The sequence below is a fragment of the Scyliorhinus torazame genome, chromosome 4 (assembly GCF_047496885.1).
Source record: "Scyliorhinus torazame isolate Kashiwa2021f chromosome 4, sScyTor2.1, whole genome shotgun sequence".
Taxonomy (NCBI): Eukaryota; Metazoa; Chordata; class Chondrichthyes; order Carcharhiniformes; family Scyliorhinidae; genus Scyliorhinus; species Scyliorhinus torazame.
In genome coordinates, this window is record NC_092710.1 from 248,761,344 (window position 1) to 248,785,311 (window position 23,968).

At 47.3% G+C, this 23,968-nt stretch overlaps 1 protein-coding gene across 10 annotated transcripts in view; it reads right to left on the reverse strand.

Moving 5' to 3' along the window:
- Positions 1 to 23,968, reverse strand: part of usp45 (ubiquitin specific peptidase 45) — a 362,553-nt gene that overhangs the window by 318,041 nt on the left and 20,544 nt on the right. For 8 of the 10 annotated variants that reach the window (XR_011940756.1, XR_011940757.1, XM_072499595.1 and 5 more), the window contains exon 3: positions 18,030 to 18,199. The exons of the other annotated variants lie outside the window; for them this stretch is intronic. Coding sequence is in view for 6 of the 8 variants with exons in the window: in XM_072499595.1 (XP_072355696.1) it covers positions 18,030 to 18,199 (170 nt within the window). In the remaining 2 variants the exon portion in view is untranslated. The remainder of the gene's footprint in view (positions 1 to 18,029; positions 18,200 to 23,968) is intronic. 10 annotated transcript variants of the gene reach the window in all.

Here is a 23,968-nt window from a genome sequence, read left to right on the forward strand (position 1 = left end):
ATTTTCTTCCAAATTTACACCCGCCAACAATAAACAATCAGTAACAAATATGTCAATCCCCATATCAATAACAACGATCCCATCCTCCCACCAAACCCCAAACATTAGCCCCCATGTTCACACAAATGATAAAAAGGAATTAGGGTTCACCCATAGTCGCCATTAACACACACAGCCCCCCTCCCCCTTCCCCTTCCCCCCAACACTCCCACCCACCCGCCCCAACTAATGTTCGATGTTATCCAGTTCTTGAAAGTGCATAATGAATAATGCCCCTCCATCCTTCCCCTCAGTTCAAACTTAACCTTCTCAAGAGTCAAGAATTCCAACAGGTCCCCCCGCCACGCCAGGGCACAGGGTGGAGAGGTTGCTCTCCATCCCATCAGGATCCGCCTTTGGGCGATCAACGAGGCGAAGGCTACATCTGTCTCCGCACCCGTTTCCAACCCTGGCTGGTCTGACACCCCAAATATGGCCTCCCGGGGGCCCGGGTCCAGTTTCACATGCACCATTTTAGAAATTACCCTAAAAACTTCCTTCCAGTAATCCTCTAGCTTTGGACAGGACCAAAACATGTGAACGTGATTAGCGGTGACCCCCCGCAACGTTCACACACATCTTCTACTCCTTCAAAGAATCGACTCATCCTCGCCCTCGTGAGGTGTGCTCTGTATACCACCTTCAGCTGTATCAGCCCCAACCTCGCGCACGTGGTGGAGGCATTCACTCTCCGGAGCACCTCACACCAGAACCCCTCCTCCATTTCCTCTCACAACTCTTCCTCCCACTTTGCTTTGATCCCTTCCAGTGATGCCTTCTCCTCTTCCAAAATAGCTCCTTAAACCGCCGACATTACCCCCTTCTCCAGTCCCCCTGTCGTCAACACCTCCTGCAGCAATGTGGAGGCCAGCTCCACCGGGAAGCTCTGTATCTCCTGTCTGGCAAAATCTCAAACGTGCATGTATCTAAACATTTACCCCTGCTCCAGCCCATACTTCGCTTCCAGCTCCTTCAATCCTACAAACCGACCCCTAAGAAACAAATCTTTTAGTGTCTTAATCCTCTTCTCCTCCCATTTCCTAAAATTTCCATCCCACTTCCCTGGCTCAAATCTGTGGTTCCCCCGAATCGGCATTTCCCTTGACCCTGCCCCCAACCCGAAGTGTTGGCGAAACTGCCTCCAAATTCTCAATGAAGCTATTATTACCGGACTCCCTGAGTATTTCCCCGGGGCCATCGGGAGCGGTGCTATTGATAGTGCTTTCAATCCCGACCCCCTGCACAAACACTCCTCCATTCTGACCCACTGGGAATCAACCCCTCTAACCCAGCTCTGCACCTTCTCCACATTCGGCCCCCAGTAGTAATACATCAGGTTGGGAAGACCCATACCCCCTGCCTGCCTTCCCCTCTGTAGTAGCACCTTTCTAACTCTGTGAACCTTCCCTCCCCATATGAACGAAGTAATCCTTCCCTCAATCTCTCTGAAAAAAGCCTTTGGCAGGAAAATCGGCAGGCATTGAAAAATAAACAGAAATCGCGTCAACACGTTCATTTTAACCGCCTGTACCCGACCCACCAGTGACAGGAGACCAGCAGCTTTCACTCTCCCCACCAAATGGTTTACCGGCAGAGCCTCCCCTCCACTCCCAAGCAACCTGCATTCCCGGGTACCTAAAGTGAGTCCCTGCCCTACGGAATGGCAGCCCCCCCCCACTGCCGAGCCACCACAAATACTCTCGTCTAGATTTAGTTTGTACCCAGAGAAAGACCCAAACACTCGAAGCAGCTCCAATATTCCCTCTATCGACACACTCTGTTCTGACACGTAGAACAACAAATCATCGGCATTTAAGGACACCCTATGTTCTACCCACCTCTTCCCCCCCCCCCCTCGGCCCCACTATTCCTTTCCATACCCCCGAACCTCTTAATGGGATGGCCAACGGCTCAATCGCAAGTGCAAACAGCAGGGTGGGGACATAGGACAACCCTGCCTAGTCCCACAATGGAGAGAAAAGTATCTTGCCCTCGCCTCCTTGTATAGTAGCTTTACCCAGTTCACAAATCTTGGTCCAATCCCAAGCTGCTCCAGAACTGCCATCAAGTACCCCCATTCTACCCGGTCAAACGCCTTCTCAGCGTCCAATGCCACAACCACCTGTTTCCTTACCCTCCGCTGGTGCCATGACGACGTTCAATACCCTTCTAACGTTTGACCTCCCTCTCACAAACCCCGTCTGATCTTCCCCTATCACCTTCGGGAGGCACTCCTCCAGCCTACCCACCAGTACCTTCGCCAATACTTTTGCGTCCACGTTCAGAAGTGATATGGGCCTATACGAACCACACTCCGTCAGGTCCTTATCTTTTTTAGCGACAGGGAAATCGATGCCTGCCACAAAGTTTGTGGCAACACCCCCTTCCCTATCGCCTCTTCAAACATCCCCACCATCAGGGGTGCCAACTTATCCTTGAATTTTTTATAATATTCCACCGGAAACCCATCCGGCACTGCCACCTTCCCCGACTGCATCCTCCCAATCGCATCCTTTATTTCATCCTCCACTATCCTGTGTAGCCCTCTCCCCCTCCTCGGGTACTCCAACTCATCTAGAAATTCCTGCATCTCCTGGTCTCCCCCAGATGGCTCTGACCTGTACAACCTCTCATAAAATTCCTCAAAAACGTTGTTCATCAGATCCGACGCCACCACCAGTTTCCCTGCCCTATCCCGCACCTGCACAATTTCCCTTGCCCTTGCTTCCCACCGGAGCTGTCCTGCAGACCTGCCTTATCTCCATGTTCGTAAACGGCACCCCTTGCTCGTCTCAGTTGGCGCACCGCCTTCCTGGTAGTCGGTGAAAGCTCGCCTGTAGTTCCTTCCTCTTTTCCAACTTCGCTGGGTCCCCATCTTCTGCATAACTCCCATCTAGCTCCAACATCTCATCTATTACCCTCTGCCGCTCCAACCTCTCCTCTTTGTCCACCCTGGCCTTAAACAAAATCACCTCACCCCTCACCAGCTCCTTTAGAGCCTCCCAGACAACTGCCTTCGACACCTCACCTGTACAGTTGAAACCTACATATTCCTCAATTACCTTTTCAATTTTGTCACAGAACCCTTGGTCCCCCAAAAGTCCCACATCTAATTTCCACCCAGGCCTCTGCGCTACCCCCTTCTCCAGTACCATATCCACCCAATGCGGAGCATGATCTGACACTGCAATTTCCGATTATTCCAACCCCTTAACCCCAGCCAGCAAAGCCTTCGAGCATACTTTTCTAACAGACAGTCCAAAAATGTCCGAACAGTTCCCTTCCCTTACGTGGCCTGCATTCAATAGTCGTTCTAGTAGTGTCTGTCCTAGTTTCTGGGGGTACTTTGTTGATTCCTTGTGGAGGATGTTTTTAACCTGTTAGTACTTCAGGTCATTTCCTCTTGGGAGCTGAAACTTCTCTGCGGGTTCCCCAGGGTCGCTACTCTATCGTCCCTGTATCTGTCCCAAAACATCAGTGTCCCCTTGTCCTGTCTCCACCTTTTGAAGGAGGCGTCCACTGTTGCGGATGTGAACCTGTGATTACCGCAGACGGGGACCATGGTGGACATTTTGGTTCGTCCGAAGTGCTGCCTCATTCGATTCCATGTTTGGAGCGTAGCTACTACCACTGGGCTTTGCGTGTATTTGGCCAGGGGGATGGGAGTGCGGTTGTGGCTAGTGCTCGGAGGGATGTCCATGAAATGAAAAAAATGAAATGAAAATCGCTTATCGTCACAAGTAGGCTTCAATGAAGTTACTGTGAAAAGCCCCTAGTCGCCACATTCCGGCGCCTGTTCGGGGAGGCTGTTACGGGAACTTTCCTCCATCTTCGCCCACTCCCCTCCCGGTTCCTTGACTCATCCCTATACTCTTTCTGCAGTGTGGCCCAGTGGTAGAACTGAAGGTTCGGATGGGCCAGGCATCCCACATTCCTCCTCCTTCTATCTCAAATCCTCGGGTAATTTCCCCCGCCAAACAATTCCGTCAACTGTGTTGAAAAAGGCCTTCATCTGAACGGGAAGATGAACCTGGGCAACATATTCAACTTGATCGTCTGCACTCTCCCTGCAAGAGAGCCAAATATCTTCAGGTCCCTGTTAACCTCCTCCACCAGACTCGTCAGGTTCCACGTGTGGTTCCATGTCCAGTCGTGGGCTTTTTGGATCCCCAGGTCGCGGAACTTGGTCTGATCCAGTTTGAATGGCAGTCCCCCCAGCTCTGCTCCTCCCCCCTGCGTGTTTACAGGGAATATTTCGCTCTTACTCCGGTTAAGCTTGTAACCCGAGAAGGCTCCGAACTCCTTCAGGAGTTTCATTATTCTTTCCATGCTGGCCAGGGGGTTTGAGATGTAGAGGAGTAGGTCATCTGCATAGAGTGAGACACTATGCTCTCTGTCTCCTCTTTCCACCCCGTCGCCACTCTGAGGGCAATCCCCAGTGGCTCAATTGCCAGAGCAAACAGCAGCAGGGACAATGGACATCCCTGCCTCTGTGCAGTCGGAAGCATCCGGAGCTGGTGTGTGCCCATCGGAAGCATCTGGAGTTGGTGGCGTTTGTCCGTACACTCGCCACAGGAGCGCTGTACAGTAGTTCCACCCAGGTGGAACTACTGTACAGCTGTCCAGATCTTGCTACATGTGGTAACGGACTGTATCTGAATCTGATGCCACCTATCAGATTATAAATATCATAAACCTCGCATTAGCTATGAGGAGCGGTTGAATAAACTCGGTTTGTTCTCACTGGAACGAAGGAGGTTGAGGGGAGACCTGATAGAGGTATACAAAATTATGAGGGGCAGAGACAGAGTGGATAGTCAGAGGCTTTTCCCCAGGGTAGAGGGTCAATTACTAGGGGGCACAGGTTTAAGGTGAGAGGGGCAAGGTTTAGAGTAGATGTACGAGGCAAGTATTTTACGCAGAGGGTAGTGGGTGCCTGGAACTCGCTACCGGAGGAGGTAGTGGAAGCAGGGACGATAGGGACATTTAAGGGGCATCTTGACAAATATATGAATAGGATGGGAATAGAGGGATACGGACCCAGGAAGTGTAGAAGATTGTAGTTTAGTCGGGCAGCATGGTCGGCACGGGCTTGGAGGGCCGAAGGGCCTGTTCCTGTGCTGTACATTTCTTTGTTCTTTGTTGTTGTTTGTGGTGAACTCTGGCCCAAATCGTTTCAGTACCTCTATGAGGTACATTCATTCGACCCTGTTGAAGGCCTTTTCTGCGTCCAGGGAGATGATCGTTTCTGGTGTTCTCTCCCAGGATGGGGTCCAAGCCTGAATGCTGTCCAGATCTTGCAACATGTGGTAACGGACTGTATCTGAATCTGATGCCGCTTATCAGATTATAAATATCATAAACCTCCCATTTTACATTGAATGTCATCTGCTGTGCTTCTGCCCATTTCACCATCCTGTCTCTATTACCCTGAAGTCCACAACTATCTACATCACTATCTATGCTGCCAAGTTTCATATTATCGGTGAACTTTACAATGCTGTTCTATACAAGCAAGTCTGCGTTGCTTACACAAATTAAAGAATCTGTGATCCAAAACTGACACATGGAGAATACAACGTAATTCACCATCATGCTCTTCTTCCATCAGACACAATTTGACTTTAAAAAATCCAGGTTGCCTCCCCTTGATAACCCTATGCCTTTCCAAATTAAAGCTTAATGTTATCCCTGATAAGGGTCTGATTATCCACTCCCCCAAATACTAGGCTGTTATCCCTGATAAGGGTTTCCAAGATTATCCACTCTCCCAAATACTAGGCTGACTGGCCTGCAGTTGCTAGATTTATCCATCTCCCTTTTCTCGAATTGTTGAATAACATTCGCAATATTCCAGCACTTGTCTTATATCGAACAAGGATTGAAAAATTACTTTTGCTTCTTTAAGCAATCAAAAATGCATTCCATCCATACCAACTGACTTAGCAATTAGTAATGTCTTGCATCAGGAGGTGAAAGACATATCATAGAATATCTATTTTCTGATGAAGAAATTGTGGCTCATCCAAGTAATTCATGTTCATAGAGATAGTAAAAGGGTCAATAGATGGAGCATTGTCAGCATACATATATCATGTCTTTGGATGAGATGGTCAAAGCATATGGTTCTGATCCCAGTTGATGTTATAACTGGACAGGAAGATTACAGAATGAAACCCTGGCGCAAAAGACGATAACTTTTAATCAAACGAGGGGGGAACAAAGTCGCAAGGCCGCTAATTAATTTTAACAACAAGAAAAACATTTATTAAACAAGACAAATGGATCATAATACTAATGCTCCATTACTCCTCCTCTATCTAAACAATTACACACAGGTTTTAAGATTAATACAGATGAACGTACATTTGAAGCCGCAATGGTGTCATGAGCACACAAAGTTAGTGTTTGCAGATTTCTACTCAGAATTCCCCAGGTGATTATCATATGAGGGTTTCTAAACTCTACACCCAAAATAGGCTTTAAAATCTTCTCTCGTGGGAATAGATCCACTCAGCCGATCGCATTCCAAAATCCACTCCGTATTTTCCAAAGGACTCTCCATTGATCGGAGCACCTGCTTCACTTTTTAAAAAAGCATATTTTATTCCAAACAGTCAGCAATGTACACATACAACAACCAAAAATAAACATGATTCAAACAGTCTTTTTCTCCCAAAACTACTCCAACACCCCTTTCCTCCCCCCCTCCAGCGAACCCCCATCCCCACCCCTCACCCCACTGGCGACAAATAGATCCTCAAATACAGATAGAAAGAGCCTCCACCTTACATAGAACCCCTCTTCTGACTGCCCCCTGCCCCCCACCCGACCTCAAGAGCAAACTTGATCTTCTCCAGTTTTAAAAATTCATGCAAATCCCCCAACCACATCCAGAACCCCGGTGGCACTGTCAATCTCCTACTCAGTAAGATTCACCACTGGGCAATCAGAGAGGCGAAGGCTATGTCATCGGCCCCTCTCACTCCAGCAGCATCGGCAGATTCGAAACACCAAAAATCACCACCAAAAGGCACAGCAACATCCTCACCCCCACTATTTCTGACATTACATTCCCACATTTCTGGACCCCCAAAACGTACGAGTTTGGTTCGCCGGTCCTCTCCCACATCTTTCGCATACACCTCCACGTCTGTGAAAAAAACACTCATTTAGTCCAGTCATATGAGCCCTATGAACCACCTTGAACTGTGTAAGCCTCATCCTAGCACAGGATGAGATCGAATTTATCTGGTGCATAATTTCATTCCAGGTCCCCCACCCAAATTCAATCCCCAGCCTCTTCTCCCATTTCCACCTTCTCCTCTGCACTGGCGCCTTCTCAGTCACCACAAGCCCTCCTGTAAATTCCCCAATCCTCCCTCACACCAGCTCAACCAGAGTTAATATCCAACAGCTTATGCTTTGGCAGCTGAGGGAACGAGGACAGCTCCTCTCAAACAAAATCCCAGACCTGAAAATATCTGAATACGCTCCCCCTTGGCAACTCAAACTACTCCTGCAATTCTTCTAGCCTTGCGAACCTACCCTCCATAAACAGGTTCCTAACCCGCTCTATCCCTTCCCTCTCTCAACTCCTGTACATCGTATCCATCCCTCCTGGTATAAACCTGTGGTTTCCAAATATTGGGGCCAGTACCGACATGCTTCCTACACCAAATTGACACCTCAACGGATTCCATATTTTGAGAGATGACACAACGAAGGGACTACTAATATACCTACCTGCCTGGATAAAACGGGAAGTGGGATGTCACCAGGGCGCTCAGGTTTGTCCCCACCCTGGAGGCCTCCTCCACCTGCACCCAATCTGACCCCCCTCCCCCCACCAGCATCTCACCTTCTCCATGTTTGTCGCCCAATAATAGTGCTAGAGTTTGGAGCGCCAACCCACACCACCCGCCCTGCTCTCGCTGCAAAAAGATCCTCCGAATCCTAGGCGTCTTGCCTGCCCAAACAAATTCCAAAATTAATTCATCCATAATTAGGAAGGAATATTGGAAGGGACTGAAAAACAAATAAAAACCTCAGCAAATCGTTAATCTTCATGGTCTGTACCCTCTCCGCCAGGGACAGCGGCAGGGCATCCTACCTCTTCAAATCCCCTTTGACCCCCCCTCAACCAGACTGGCCAGGTTCCATTTATGTACTGTGGCAGAGTCATGCGCCACTTGAATACCAGATAACAAAACTTTATCCTGGCCAGCTTGAATGGCAGGACTCTCAGATTCACACTCCTCCCCGGGCATTCATCGGAAATACCTCACTTTTCGCCATGTTCAGATTATACACAGAAAATGCACCAAACGTTCCCAGTAGGTCCATTATTCTCCACATGTACTGCATGGGGTTAGAAACATATAGCAATAAATAGTCCGCATACAGTGACACTCCCATGCTCCTTACCTCCCCTTACAGCACCCTTCCACTCTCTTGAAGGTCTCAGATCTCTAACAAAATTGAATCCCAGCTGGAACTGAAACTAACCCCACACATACAATCATCTTTGTCCAGCATGAAATCTAACTGTAGGTTTCTTTCAAGCACAGAAACATTAAAGTAAACCCACCTAAAACTCGACATAATTTCTAATCTTTACCAAAACAAATATAAATTCCTTAAACCTGCCTTCGGTTTCCTAACAATGTAGATAGAAAGGGGACTTAAGATGGATCCTCAAGGACACCAGAAGTGGAAGGAGTACAGTTCTGGAAGAACAAGTTATTGCTAGAGATGCTTTGACTACCATTGGGCAGATGAGCATCGAAACAAGCAACACTAGTCCCATCTAACAATTGGAAGAGAGATACAAAGCTAGTCCCATCTAACTGGACAATGGAAGAGAGATTTTGTAGGAGCGTTCTTTGGCTGATGTATCAACGGTGGCAGAGAGATTGAGGACGAAGATGGATAATGCACCCCAGTTATATTCACAAAGGATATGACTTAGATTAAAGATGATTCAGTGCATTGGCCAAGGCAGAAAACAGATTCAAACACAAATTTAAAAGAAAGGTGGACATGGATTTGGGAAACTCATTCAAGATCTTCAAAGTAAAGGGCAATGAGAGATGCAATTTTTATAATACAAAAACATTGAAGTCAATGGCAGATTTACAATTTGTGGGGTCCCGTGCTCACCTCACACCACTCCCGACCATACCCACCTTCGCACCAGAGCGCAAAGGCAGAAGCAACAAAAATACACAAGTTGATCACTGCTTTTTAACTTGTAAAAACATGCCTGTATGAATAATGGCTGAATTGAAATCCATGCTCATCTCTTGTCAGAATGACGGTAAAGAATGTCAATATTGTGATGTCTTTTTTCGCGAGTCTTTTTTCTTTGGAAAGGTTTTTATTAAATTTAACATTTTATACAAAATTACCAAAGATACAAATAAATACCTTTAACATAACATTAACACCATACAAATACCCCAACACATCTTTCCAAAACAACAAAAGCAAAACAGAAAAGAAACAAACCCCCCAAAGCTACACATCCCTTTGCACGCTCCACCCCCCAATCCCCCACCACTCCTAACAGCTAACAGTGACCAATTCTCTGAAATACAGAACCATTCAATCAACCCCCTCACGGTGTATTTGGCCTTCTCGAGGTGCAAAACGTCTATCAATCCTCGAGCAACGCCGAGGTACCCGGCAATGTCCCCAATCTTCAAAGTCACAGGAAACACCGAAGCTCCGGCAGATCCGAAACCCCAAAGATAGCCACCAGGGGCAGAGCTGTAACTTAATATATGGGACCGCAGACATGGTGCCCAAAAAAGCACTTCCCCAAACCCACCAGCATAGAGCAGCACTTGCACCTATCCTCCACCCCCTCAAAAAAAAACAAAAAAAAACTCACCCTCACCTTAGTGAGGTGTGCTCGAAACACTACCTTTAACTGGCTACGGCTCAGTCTCGCACACTACGACATAGCATTCACCCTTCGCAGCGCCTCACTTCCCACCCCTCCTCCAGTATTGGTCCCAAATCCTCCACCCATTTCGCTTTCACCCATCCACCGAATTCAACTCTTCACCTGCGATTCGCACATACATGTCGGATGGACTGCCCTCCTCCGACCCCAAACAGGAGAGAATCTACTCCAATAAGAAGATAGCAGAACCACCGGGAAAGTTGAAAAAAAACTCTTAACAAAGCTCTGCACCTCAAGAGGTATCTAAACATGTCTGAGCCCACCAGCCCAAATTTCCCCTTCAGTTCGTCAAGGCTGGTAAACTGATCCTCCAAAAATAAATCCCATCTCTGTCCAACCCTCTCTCCCTCCATGCATAAAATGTGGCATCTAGTCTTGCCGGCTCAAACAGGTGGTTAGCACAAAAGGGAGCCAACCTTGAAGCAGCCTCCAACTTAAAATGCTGATGGAGTTGCCTCCATATTTTTAGCGTGGTAACCACCACTAGGTTCGTTGAGTACTTCACCAGCGCCAACGGAAGTGGCGCTCTTACCAATGCTTCCAAACTTGTCCCCCTCCATGACCCCGACTCCCCCTGAACCCAGAGAGTTCCTACTTACTGTAGGAAAGAAGAAATTCCGTGACATATTAGCTAAAAGTGAAAGAACTGCAATTCATCCGAGCTATATTCCAAAAAGTGAAAAAGCTATTAGAAATCTGAAAGTTCTCTTGACAATCTAGATAGCACAATTAGCTACAGGTGAGTGTCCCTTTAAATAATGTTGTCAAAGCAAAAGTGGGCATTCCCCCAGCAGAAAGACCTGATACACCATTCAGGTAAGAAAAAAATCCAGGGCAAAACTTTCTATTTAAAGTACTCCTTGCAGTGATAAGCTGGAGCAACGGAACTAAAATAACTGAAATGAGAAAGGCAGAAAAGGGCAGACTAATTTTTCAAAGGCTTTTTGGAAGTGCTGCTGGCATAAATTCAAGAGACTGAAATAATGCCATTGTAGAAAAGCCACAATAGGCTATCACATGCAGCAGCAGAAGCCATATAGAAGGTGGCTGTGGTTATGAATGGCGCTTCCATAACTTCATACTTTGCAGTGTCAGAAGTAGTTTAATGGCTTTTCGAGGTCAGCAAAGTTTTGACATGAGTATCAGGGAAGCTAATTCATTCACAAAGAACAACATGGGTAGCGCCAAGTACAATAGTCAAGTAGTGCTCTTCAGTCCATTATAAAGGCTTGTGGGCAACTGCGAGGGCAGAAATGCTCAAGAAATTATTAAACTAAATAAATTTTGGTACAAATAAACAAAACTTTATGATAATTATATAACAATACATGACACTAATTAAACCAAACGTTTCCCGTACCAGCCTTCCCGAACAGGCGCCGGAATGTGGCGACTAGGGGCTTTTCACAGTAATTTCATTTGAAGCCCACTTGTGACAATATGCGATTTTCAATTTTTTCATTTTTCACGTTACCCCTTTCTCACATCTTTTAGGCTTAATGTGAACAATGCAATTGGTCCAAAGCAAAATACGGCGGATGCCGGAAATGCACAGATCTGGCAGTATCTGTGGAGAGAAAGATATTTTAGGCTGTTTGGCCTAAAACATTAAAACCTAAAACAACCAAAAATGGTTTTCCCTTTCCACAAATGTTGCCAGATCTGCTATGTATTGCCAGCATTTTCTGTATTTATCTAATGCAATTGGTTATCACTCTTTGCCATTAAAGCAGTGGAAAACCACAATAAGGAGCTGCGATGCTGGTCAGTTAACTAGGATCTGTATGAAAATTAGTTGCATATCAGCATGGAGCTGAAACAAGTATTTAATGTGCCGCCTTGCAGATATTTGGGAACTTAGATTCACTCAAGGAAACATAAAACTCACACAGTTTCTGGATTGTATTTTTCCTTGAACATAGTAACTTAATGTTAGAAGATGTCTGGTTACACCAGCCCTTTTTCTGTTATATTATTAAATTCGCACCAAACAGGTGGCAGGCAATGATCGTCTCCTACAAGAGAGGATCTAACCATCGCCCCTTGACATTCAATGAAATTACCATCCCCCACAATCAACATCCTGGGGGTTACCATTGATCAGAAACTGAACTGGGCTAGCCACATTAATAATGTGGCTACCAGAGCAGGTCAAAAGCTAGGAGTCCTGTGGCAAGTAACTCACCTCCTGACCACCCCCCCCAAAACCTGTCCACCATCTACAAGGCAGAAGTCAGGAGCGTGAAGGAATACTCTCCATTTGTTTGGATGAGTGCAGCTCCAACAACACTCCAGAAGCTCGACACCATCCAGGACAAAACAGCCCGCTTGATTTTTCCCCCTTCCACAAACATTCAAATCCTCCACCACCGATGAACAGTGACAGCCAGTGTACCATCTACAAGATGCACTGCAGGAACTCGCCATGATTCCTTCCAAACCCACGACCACTACCATCTAGTAGGACAAGAGCAGCAGATACCTGGGAACCCCACCACCTGAAGGTTCCCATCCCAAGTCACTCACCACCCCAACTTGGAAGTATATTGCCATCCCTTCACTGTGGCTGGATCAAAATTCTGGAACTCCCTCCCTATGGGTGTACCTACATCTCAGGGACAGCAGCAATTCAAGGAGGCAACTCACTACCACCTCCTGAAGGGCAAGGAGGGATGGGTAATAAATGCTGGCCTGACCAGCGACACCCACAACTGTAATTATTTATTGTTCAATTCTCTGGCCAGCCAACATAGCATTATACTGATCAGCAATTTATGGGAATCTTGTATTCTACTTTCCATGACCAATGGGTTAAGAGAGCAGTGGATTGCAGCCAGAGAAAGTTAAAAGGAAGAAAAACTGATGTAAAAAGGTACAGTCAACCAGGTAACAGGCAAAACTGAATTTGATATCCTGACCTTGTGACAGCTTAGGACTGGAAGTAAGAGTAAGGAAACTTAGTAATTTCTCTAAAATGTCTGGATAATCTGTAACTTTTTATACATGTTTGAAAATGACTTTTAAGACTTTACATCAATTGTCATTATCTTGAATGATAGGAAATGCTGGTCCATGTGACCTGGAAGGGGACGAGCTGCGCAGGTGTATCAAGACCTGGGAGCAGAAGTGGCTAAGAAGGCGGCCGGGTACAACCGGGTCAAGGCGGTGTTCTTTAAAACGGGGTTGAAGTTCGGAGTATTGTACACGGCCCGCCTGTGGATGACTTCCAGAAGTAAGAGCACTATTTCGACATGCCAGAGGAGGCAACGGAGTTTATGAGGGGCAATGGACTGGGAGGAGAGAGAGGACATTGAACTTTGGAGCAGTTTGTCGGTTTAAAAAAAATTAAAATTCTTCAAAAAAAGTATTTGAAGGTGGGTTTCTGGAGGGCAGGCTCTCCATGGGGGACAATGAGGGGGAGTGCACCTTTTGTTATTCTTTAGGGGCCTATGGCTGGAGGGGCCGGGTTTGGGGGGGGGGGGGAGAAAGAGTTGGGAGTGGAAGGGAAGTTGGAGCGAAAGAGAAAATTCTGGAAAATCTCAGCAAGTCTGGCAGCATCTGTAGGGAGAGAAAAGAGCTAACGTTTCGAGTCCAATGACTCTTTGTCAAAGCTTTGACAACTAAACGAGGTTGGTCACGTGGAACATGAGGGGGCTGAATGGGCCGGTCAAACGGTCACGTATGTTCGCGCACCTGAATCATCTTTTTGCAGGAGATGCACCTGAAGATAGGGCACCAGACAAGCTTGAGGAAAGGATGGGTGGGGCAGGTGTTTCACTCAGGACTGGACATGTTCGGAGGGGGCTGGCAGTGTTGGTGAATAGGTGGATGGCTTTCGAGATGGGGAACATGGTGGCAGACCCGGGGGGGGGGGGGGGGTTGTGATGGTTAGTGGAAAGCTGGAGGGGATGCCGGTGATTTTGGTAAACATTTATGCCCCAAATTGGGATGATGTAGATTTTATGAGGCGAGCGTTAGAGAAGATTCCTGACTTGGACTCGCACCGGTTGATTATGGGGTTGACTGTTTTGTTTTAGACAAGGGTTTGCTCGCAGGGGTGGTCGACTCGCAGTATTTGGTGATTGTGGTTTCCGCCTGCAGTAGAGACTGGATGTGGGGTTGTTGGCGGACGAGGAGGGGGTGTACGAACAGGTGCAGATACGTGGAGTTAAACGACACGGGGGAGGTTACAGCCGCCACGCTGTGGGAGACATTCAAGGCAGTGGTCGGGGAGGGTTTATCTCAATTCGGGTGCACAGGGAGAAAGCACAGCCGCCACGCTATAGGAAACACTCAAGGAAGTGGTCAGGGGGGTTTATCTCAATTCGGGTGCACAGGGAGAAAGCACGGGCGGAGGTGGCAAGGCTGGCGGATGAGATTTTGAAGGTAGACAGGAGGTATTCAGAGGCCCTGGAAGCAGGGCTGTTGAAGGGGAGACAGATGCTCCAGGTGGAGTTTGGGTTAGTGTCTATGAGGAAAATGGTGGGGCAGTAACGGAGGGCCAGAGGTGCAGTATATGAGTACGGGGAGACGGCGAGTAGGATGTTGGCCCACCAGTTGAGGAAGCAAGAGGTGGCGAGGGTGATTAGTAGAGTAAGGGATGATAAGGGTAGGGTGGTGTTGGTCCCGGAGGGGATGAATGGTGTATTTGAGGCATTCTATAGAAGGCTATACAAGTCTGAGCCCCCAGCCGGGGTGGGAGAGGATATAGCTTTATTGTTGGACTGTAGTTTCCCAAGGTAGAGGAGAAGCTGGTTCAGGGATTGGGGGCCCCAATTGGGTTGAGGGAGGTAATGGACAATATGGGGACAATGCAGGCTGGATGGGCTGCCAGTGGAGTTTTATAAAAAGTTTGAGACAGACCTGGGGCCACTGCTGGTGAAGGTGTATAATGAAGCAAGGGAAGGGGGAAGCTGCCTCCTACATTTTTGCAGGCTTCCATCCCCGATGTTAAAAAAGGACAAGGATCTGGAGCAGCGTGGGTCCTACCGCCCAACATCATTATCTGTTGGCGAAAGTGTCGGCCTCGCGATTCAAGGACTGCTTCCCAGGGGTGGTGGACGAGGACCAATTGGGTTTGTGAAGGGGTGGCAGTTGATGCCGAACGTGAGGAGGCTGCTCAATGTAATTATGATGCCTTCGGAGGGACAGGAGGTAGTCAGTGGTGGCGATGGATGCGGAGAAGGCGTTCAATTTGATGGAGTGGGAGTATCTGCTGGAGGTGCTGGGGCTGTTCAGGATCGGACCGGCGTTTGTGAACTGGGTCCGGCTGTTGTATACGGCGTCGGTCGTAAGTGTGTGGACAAACCGAGTGAGTTCAGGTATTTTGGGCTGCATCGGGGGACGAGGCAGAGGTGCCTGCTCTCTCCCGTGCTTTCAATGCGTTTAGGGCGTCGAGGGACTGGAGAGGGACTTGGGGGAGGGGAGAGGGGGCCTGAGCACAGAGTCTCATTGTATGCTGGTGACCTGTTTTAAGTATCGCACACCTGTTGGGCAGTATCGGGGACATTATGGAGATTTTGGAGGAGTTTGGCCAGTTCTCTGGGTACAAGTTGAATATGGGAAAGAGCAAGGTGTTCCCGATTGAGACGAGAGGGAAGGAGGGGAGATTAGGGGAGCTGCCGTTCAGAGTGGTGGGCGAGCTTTAGATACTTGGGCATCCAAGTGACTCAGGATTGGGCGTGCTGCACAAGTTGAAACTGGCTCGAAGCAGATGAAAGCGGACTTCAGGAGGTGGGATGTGCTGCCGCTGTCGCAGGCGGGGCAGGTGCAGACAGTAAAAAATGACAGTGCTGCCAAGGTTTCGTGTTCCAGAACCTACAAATTTTCATCGCGATATTTGGGATGTTGGAAGATCCGGGAGTTCAGGGGTGTGAGAGGCCGATGTTTTTGCCTTTGCTTCCCTGATAGCCCAGATACGGACTCGAATCTGCCAAAAGCGGGGGTGAGGGCAAGTGACCTGGCGGAATTCCTGAAGCTGGAGAAGGTCAAGTTCGTCTTGAGCGGTAGATGGGTTCACCCGAGGGTGAAAGCCATTCATTGAATTCTTTCAGGAGGTTTGAGGGGTGTGTGGGAGGAGGGGGAGTAAGGGGGTTATAACGGGTAATGTGGGATGGGAGAAGTGGTGTTGGTTAGTTATAATGCTGTTTGGTTGTTCTTCTGCTTTTGTTTACTTACATGAAACTGCCTTGAATAAAATATATATGTTTTTTAGTGTATTTGTTCAGAGTTTTAGTGTTAACCTGAAGAGTGAAGATTCAGTCTGCTTCTTGTAGGTGATAAATTCCATTAGCTGATGAACAGGCTAAAAGTCCTTCATTAAATCCTTGCATTTCATAACCTATTACCTAGACACAAGATCAGAAAGCACAATCTAGACGCTAAGGAACATCTGTTGGAGTGGTTTACAATGCTAAACCCACTAAAATAGCTGCAGAAAGGGCCCAAAAAAAGACTTTCATATTCTCATGTCATGCCAAAGTGCTTCAGAGGCAATTCATCATCTTTGAAGTGCAGTCATTGGTGATTTGGAGGCAAATGTGGCTGCTAACTTGCAAATAGCAGCATCTCACAAACAGCAATGCAATGAATGGTCAGGGTACTGGGAAGAACTCGCTGCTCTTCTCAGCTTAGAATATGCACTTGAGTCTCATGGTGTGGCTTTTATCTATATTTTTGTGATTTAGAAAATGAGGGATCTACTATTGGGCTCTTAACAATTTAATATTTAAATATCAACTTTAATACTGATCACATAATCCCTTAAAATGAGGCTCACCTCTTCCTGCTTAAAAAAAAAAGCCCACCTCTTCCTGTTAAAAAAAAAGCTTCAAATGAAATTAGATGGACCCATGGGCCACTATGGAGAGAACATATGTATTCTTGTCTGACCTGACAGAATATTACTGCAGGCTGGAAATTTCACAGTAATGCCATATTTGAGACAATTTCACTGGAGTGTGCTAGAAGGAATGGAAGCCCAACTACAATATCTCCAGTTTACCTCTAAAATTGGGACTTTTAAGCAAAGAAATATTGAGTAAAAATACTTTGTTGCTAAAAATAATAAAAACACGACAGACTAACATTTAAAAGATTTATTCCATTTAAGTGGATAATTTTAACACAAAGAGAAAGCTTATGAAGAAGTGAACAAGAAGTAGTCTAATATAACCTCTTATGGCATTACAGGGTGGGGAGGAATCCCGATATTTGTAGCGGTTTGTAAATTTCTTAGGTGAATTGAGATCAGTAAATTGCATGTAAATTTCAGGTTTCAAGTCAGCAAGACCCAGGATGAATGCGCAAGAATTGAGTCAAATTGTTACAGTAAATATAATCATAGAATCCCGACAGTGCAGAAGGCGGCCATTTGGCTCATCGAGTCTGCACCGACCTTCTGAAAGAGCACCCTGCCTAGGCCCAATCCCCTGCCCTATCGCTGTAACCCCACATCCTTGGACACCAAGGGGCATTTTAGTATGGCCAATCTACCTAACCTGCACATCTTTGGACTGTGGGAGGAAAGCGGAGCAGCCGGGGGAAACCCACGCAGACATGGGGGAGAACGTGCAAACTCCATACAGACAGTCACCCAAGGTCGGAATTGAACCTGGGTCCCTGGTGCTGTGAGGCAGCTGTGCTAACCACCACGCCGCCCCCTATTTTAGCCAACATCTAATGAGTTAATCTAACCTTGCATAGATTAGAAGGCAATGTCACTTTGGCAAAAAATCATGATTTTTGGCATGGTGGGGAGTATTGAAGGAAAAGCAACAAGGAAAAACTTCAAGATTTCAGGTTCTACATTATCAAGATCTACCTTACAAAACTCAGCTGGAGCTGGAAATGAAGTCAGTGGTAGTGAGTTGTAATGGTATGTGAAAGGAATAAGTTTGAAACCATTACTCATTTCATTTTTAGTCATCCTATGCATTAAACTTTCAATTACACATTAATTCCCGATGAAGAAAGCAGAAGTTGCAAACTTAAATATATTACAAAACATTTTGTCACTTACCTGGTAACCACATTTCAGGCATATCCAAATATTTGATGAAATATCAGGCTCTTCATCATGTACTTTCAAACATTTGGCACACTCTGCACAAACTGACCAGTGGTTCTGTGTAACTGCCTTCTTCACTTGAATCAGATCCACTGCTCTGCAAATATGCTGGCAGGCAGAGCCTAGAAATATTGATTTAAAAATGTACATGTGATTTGGAAAGTAGATTTACTGCACATTTTCTAAATTATGCTTTGATTTGGTTTATAGCCAAGATGAAATATGCATATGTAATACCGGTCTTAAATTGTGGCTCAGAATTCACATTTCTTTTAACTAAGTTAAGCAATGACAGGTTAAATACTTTCTGGAGGGATATAGTTAAAATAGTTTTTAAAGTTTTTAAAATATTGTAACTGCAGTTCAAATACAAGCTTGCATTGTTCGGAGTTAAGGTCAGCTTGGCGGTGAAACCTTACACCAGCCTCTCAGCAAGACTGCAAAAGGGAGTGCAGCTAGTAAGTCAGATATCAATGTGAGTGATGGTACAGAGCACCATTCAGAAGTCACAATTCAAAACTTGTAAGCCAATTAGGGGCAAAGAGGGGGTGGTACCAGAAAGTGCAGGTAAAAAACTCTGGGTGCACGTTGCTCTCACTCTTTTTGTTCTCTTTCCAGTTGTTTTTCTTTGTGCCCTGCTGGGCTTTGCTTCTTTAATTTGTATCTTTGTAGTTTTTGAAGTGTACTAACTTGATTTTTGCAATGAAATGCAATCTTGCACTACTACCTGACTCTCGTCTCTTATTTGAAAAATAAGAGATCCTACAATTTGGCACTGCGAGCAGGGTAGCTAAGAGAGAAAAGAAACCGAAGATCTGGACAGGTCTATTCCTGGAGGTAAGGACACCTCTCTATTTTAAAAATCCCTGGCCGTTGTTTAGACTCGGTAATCTTCTTACGCGACCCCAAACCTCTCTGGTATGGTAGTCGGCTCAAGTCCCTAAACAGACGTCTGGATTTTGGCAGTATATAGGGTAAATATACTGGCCAGGCTGAAATAAGCCGCACGGTTTGAGTCTATTCAGAGATATTATGGAAGAGGGAAAGAACAAACAGTTGCTCACCATCGTCAAAGGCGAGTAGGCCCCGATGGACGTTTCCTTAGATGAGATCCTTCAGCAATTAAAGGAGCATAGAGAGCAATTATATCTTCAGTTCCTTTTCTCTCAGCTACCCTGCTCACAGCGCCAAATTGTAGGATCTCTTAATTTTCAATTAAGAGACGAGGGTCCGGTGGGAGTGCAAGATTGAGTTTTATTGCAAAAATTTGACTTATCCAAAACCTGTACAGAGATTGAGGAAAAGTACTGTGCCTCCAAAGGACAATGGTCCTTGGAAGATATTAAAAGAATCTGGGGGGAAACGACCCGGATGAACAAAAGAGACCGGACCAAATGGTCCCTAGTCGTTATGGGTCAGGTTTGACAGCGAAACGATTATTACGGGTCAATCCTAATATGACCGCGCACTGACCGCTGCGAAAGAACAGTTGAAGGCAGTTAAGAGAACAGTTAAAAAGGGAAAAACATAATCGGAAAAATTAGAAGCCAAAGTAGAAGATCTTGGGTGGGATTCTCCGACCCTTCGCTGGGTTGGAGAATCGCCGGGGGGCGCCGTGAATACCGCCCCCGCCGGATTCTCCGGCGTTAGGGTTTTGGTGGGGGCGGGAATCGCACCACGCCGGTCGGGGGCAGTTGGCAGCGACCCACCCAGCGGCTCCGGCCCACGATGGGCCGAGTGGCCGCACGTTTTCGGCCGGTCCCGCCGGCGTAAATCACAACAGGTCCTTACCGGCGGGACCTGGCTCCAGGGGCGGCCTGCAGAGTCCTCGGGGGGGGGGGGGGGGGGGGGGGGGGGGGGGTGCCCCCACGGTGGCCTGACCCACGATCGGGCCCACTGATCCGCGGGCGTGCCTGTGCCGTGGGGGCACTCTTTCCCTCAGCAACGGCCGCTGTCAATCTCCGCCGTGGCCGGTGCGGAGAAGAATCCCCCTGCGCATACGCCAACTCGCGCCAGCCGGCGCTGGGCCTTCATCGCCGTTTGGCGTGGCGCCAAGCCCTTCTGCGCCGGCTGGCGCGGGACCAAACACTCCGCCGCCGGCCTAGCCCCTGAAGGTGCGGAGGATTCCGCACCTTTCGGGGCGGCCCGATGCCATAGTGGTTCACGCCATTCCTCGGCGCCGGAGTGGCCCGCCCTGCCGGTTTGCGGAGAATCCCGCCCCTTAAGTCAGAAATTAAGGTTCTTAAGTCCGATATCAAGTCCAAAACCAAACAGCTTAAAAACCAATTTTGTGATGAACTAGAAGCCCCACCAACACCGAAAAGGCCAGGTACATCCCCCAGATCCAATTTGTATGTTTGCCTAGAAGAGATAGAAGCGCAGCAGCGAAAAGCGCAGTTACGCGAGGCTGGTATTGAATCAGAGTCCTCTAGTAACTCCAGTGGAGAAAGTCATCTGAAGGAGGCATCCTCCTCGGTGCAACTCAATCTTCTAAAAAAAACAAATGGGTTAAGATCAAGGCAGAAGAAACCACTGACCGACCGGGGGCACGATAACAATTCGAGCTAAATACGCCCAGTATTTTCAGCATGGCCCTAAGGTCCTGTAAAAAATTGATAAATGGTCTAAAGAATTATCATACCCCAAGAAAGGCAGAAGTAAAATTTGGGAACAGTTAGAACATTTAAAAGGCATTTATAATTTCCACCCGTTGGACAGGGTACAGATCCCGAGGATAATGGTACCTAGACGAGACGGGAAGAGATTGAGTAAAGAGATCCGAATCGCCCTTGGGGATGATGAGCAGCAATTAGGTGCAGGATGGGCTATAATCCAGCACTGGTTGCTGGTGTCGGTTCCAGCAAAAACGGACTGGGGAAAGATAACAGATTGCCATCAAAAAGGGACGGAGGAAGTGCTAGAGTATGACGAGTGATTCCAATCTGTCTGGTTGGTACTTGCGGGAATGTACGATCAGGGACCCAAAGAATTGGATGATAGATCTTTTGGATCTATGAAAGTTGCTTTTGTTACGGGTTTAAAACCAGGATTGGTAAAAATACTAAAGATTACTCTGTCCGGGTGGGAGACCAGAGAAAGAAGCTTTGCAGCATTAGTCGATCGGTGCAACCAGTTAGACTGGGATATGGCAGGCAGTTAAACGCTGAGCCATGCAGGGGGGGGGTCTAACGATTCTAGCAATATCCAAGGAAAACAACCTGGAAAAAGTGTTATCATTGTGGCAAAGAAGGCCATTGGGCGAAACGGTGCAAAGAAAAGGGCAGGCAGAGAGGACAGAGAAATCCAATCCAAGCACTCCCTCTGGTGGGGAGGACGACCTGGTGCAACTATTTAAGCAGCTTACACAACAGCAACAGAAGGAGTTGCAAAAAACTAGAAGAGCCCGGCCTCGATCTCCAGGTACCTCTCCTGGCATTGATCCAACAGCGAGGAGTTGGATTGCATATCACTATGAGAGTGATCAAGATGTAGAATGTCTCCTGGACATATGGGCTGGATCAACATGTTTACCCAGAATATACAAAGACTTTTCACCTCTAAATGGCAATATACAAGTTACCCATGGGGCTGGGGACCGGACTTTTGTCATCAGAAGAACTCAACCCATACTCATTGGACTTGGCCCACACAGATTGACCACACCTCTCTGGGTGAGCCCAGTGGGTCAAGTCCTTCTGGTACTAGATGTACGAACTCAATTGAATACCTCATTGCATTTTGAAGATGGCCAAGCCAGATGGTCTATCAGAAGCCTGCAGAAGGAGTTGAAAGACAATCCAATTTGGGCCAAAGGCAAGAATGATTGCGGCTTATTCCATATGGAATCGGCATCATTTACTGGGATTGCACCACTGTGCACCCAACAGTATCCCGTCAGCCCAACCTCCAGTGCTGGCAGCTTGCCAGTCGTCCAACAACTAGAGAAGCAAGATGTCCTGATAAAAACATATGGTTCCTCTAATAGTCCTGTATGGCCAGTACGGAAACATATGGAACTAGGCGTCTGACAGTCATTTACAGGAAGGCCAACCAGTGTATTGATCAAAGGGCACCTTTGGTAGCCGACCCATCCACCATTTCTAACGCTCTAATGCGGAACATAAATGGTTCTCGGTAATAGATATGGCAAATGGGTTTTGGTCGGCACCATTGGCACCCGAGGTTAGAGCATTGTTTGCCTTTACTGCCCAACAGCAACAGTACACCTGGACAAGACTACCACAGGGTTTTCGCAACAGCCCTACGGGCCTCACAAAGCCATTTGAGAGAGTTGCCTACCATGCGTTCCACAGTTATCCAGTACATGGATCCTGTTGGTATACAATACGGAAAAACATGAACAAGACCTACGTACCATGCTGGACCACCCTCAACTGAGAGGACGCAAAGCCAGAATTGCCAAAGCACAAATTGCCCAACAAGAGGTTGTGTACCTGGGAAAGGAGAGAACTTACTGTCAGGTGAGAGTACCTTTAAGAAATGTGTATTTAAGAAATGTACCTTCAAGAAATGGGTGTTTATCAGTGATGTCAGAGTGTGGGTGGAGCTGGGTTGTCTGTCGGCTTTTTACTTTTGTTTTAGGCTGTTTGCTGCAGGGTGTGTTTTTAGTTTTGTTTTTCAGAGCTGGATAGCTGCAGTCACAGCCAGAAGGGGTATTAGTCTCTCTCTCTCTGTAATCTAAAAACTGTAAATCGATCCTTTGGTGATTTAAAACTAATAACTGCTCTCAGTAGTGACTTTAACCTGATGTGCTTCTGTTAAAAGTTCTTTTTTACGTCTTATGGCTGTTAAAAGGACAGCTTAAGGATTACTTAGTGTTGTATTCTTTGGGGGTTGTATCTGAATTAATGGTTGCTAAGATGTTCACTGTATGTTTTAAAAAGGTTAACATGAGTTCATAGAATAAACATTGTTTTGCTTTTAAAAAACACTTTTCCATTTCTGCTGTACCACACCTGTAGAGTGGGCCATGTGGTCCCCATACCACAATCTATTAAAAGTTGTGGGTCAGGTAAACTCCATGATACACTTTGGGGTTCTCTAAACCCTGGCCCATAACATTACCCAGGATAGAATGTCTTTCAGTCAGCCAAACAGCCCATTACTATCCAAGAACTCAGATCCTTTTTGGGTTTGTGTAACTTTAACCAAAATTAGATTGACTCCTACACAGAGCAGGCTCAATCATTGAATAACCTTTTGACGGGAAAAATCTAAAGAAGTCATTGCCCTAACGGAAGAAGAGCTAGAGGCCCGAATTCCCCGATTCTGTGGGGCCTAAAAGGCGGTGTACTTGGAGAGCACACCGCGCCGCCCAGCACCTACCTGGGGCCATCGATGGAGGTCCATTGATAGAGGTCCGCTCCACCATTTTCCGCCCCCGACCGACCGAAGTGCCGACGGTGTGGTTCTAATATGGTCCAGCCAGTCGTGATACACGCGTGGTGGCTGCGGACTCAGTCCGTGGCCGCCCTGGTCGGGGGCTGATCGAAGGGCAGGGGGGGCCTTATGCTCGGCCGGGCAATGTTTGTGCGGGCGGTCAGAGTCGGGCACGCGGCCGATCGGGGCGTTATTTTCATGGTCCAGCTCCACGGTCCGGGTCCGCCATGGAGCACTGCGCGGCCGCTGAAGGCCGCCACCTTACGCATGCGCGGTCCCCGACCCGGATGTGCGATGGCCCGGATCTGTAGCAAAAGCTGTTAGATCTACGCCGGATCCCTGCTAGCCCCCTGCAGCTCTAGGAATATGTGGCCCTTTCATGCCAGTATTTCTGGTGTAAAAGTCCACAGTTCTGACGCCGGCAATGGGGGTCATAGTCCCAATAACGGAGAATCCAGCGCCCTGTGTTCGACACCGGCTCTAGGAATCCC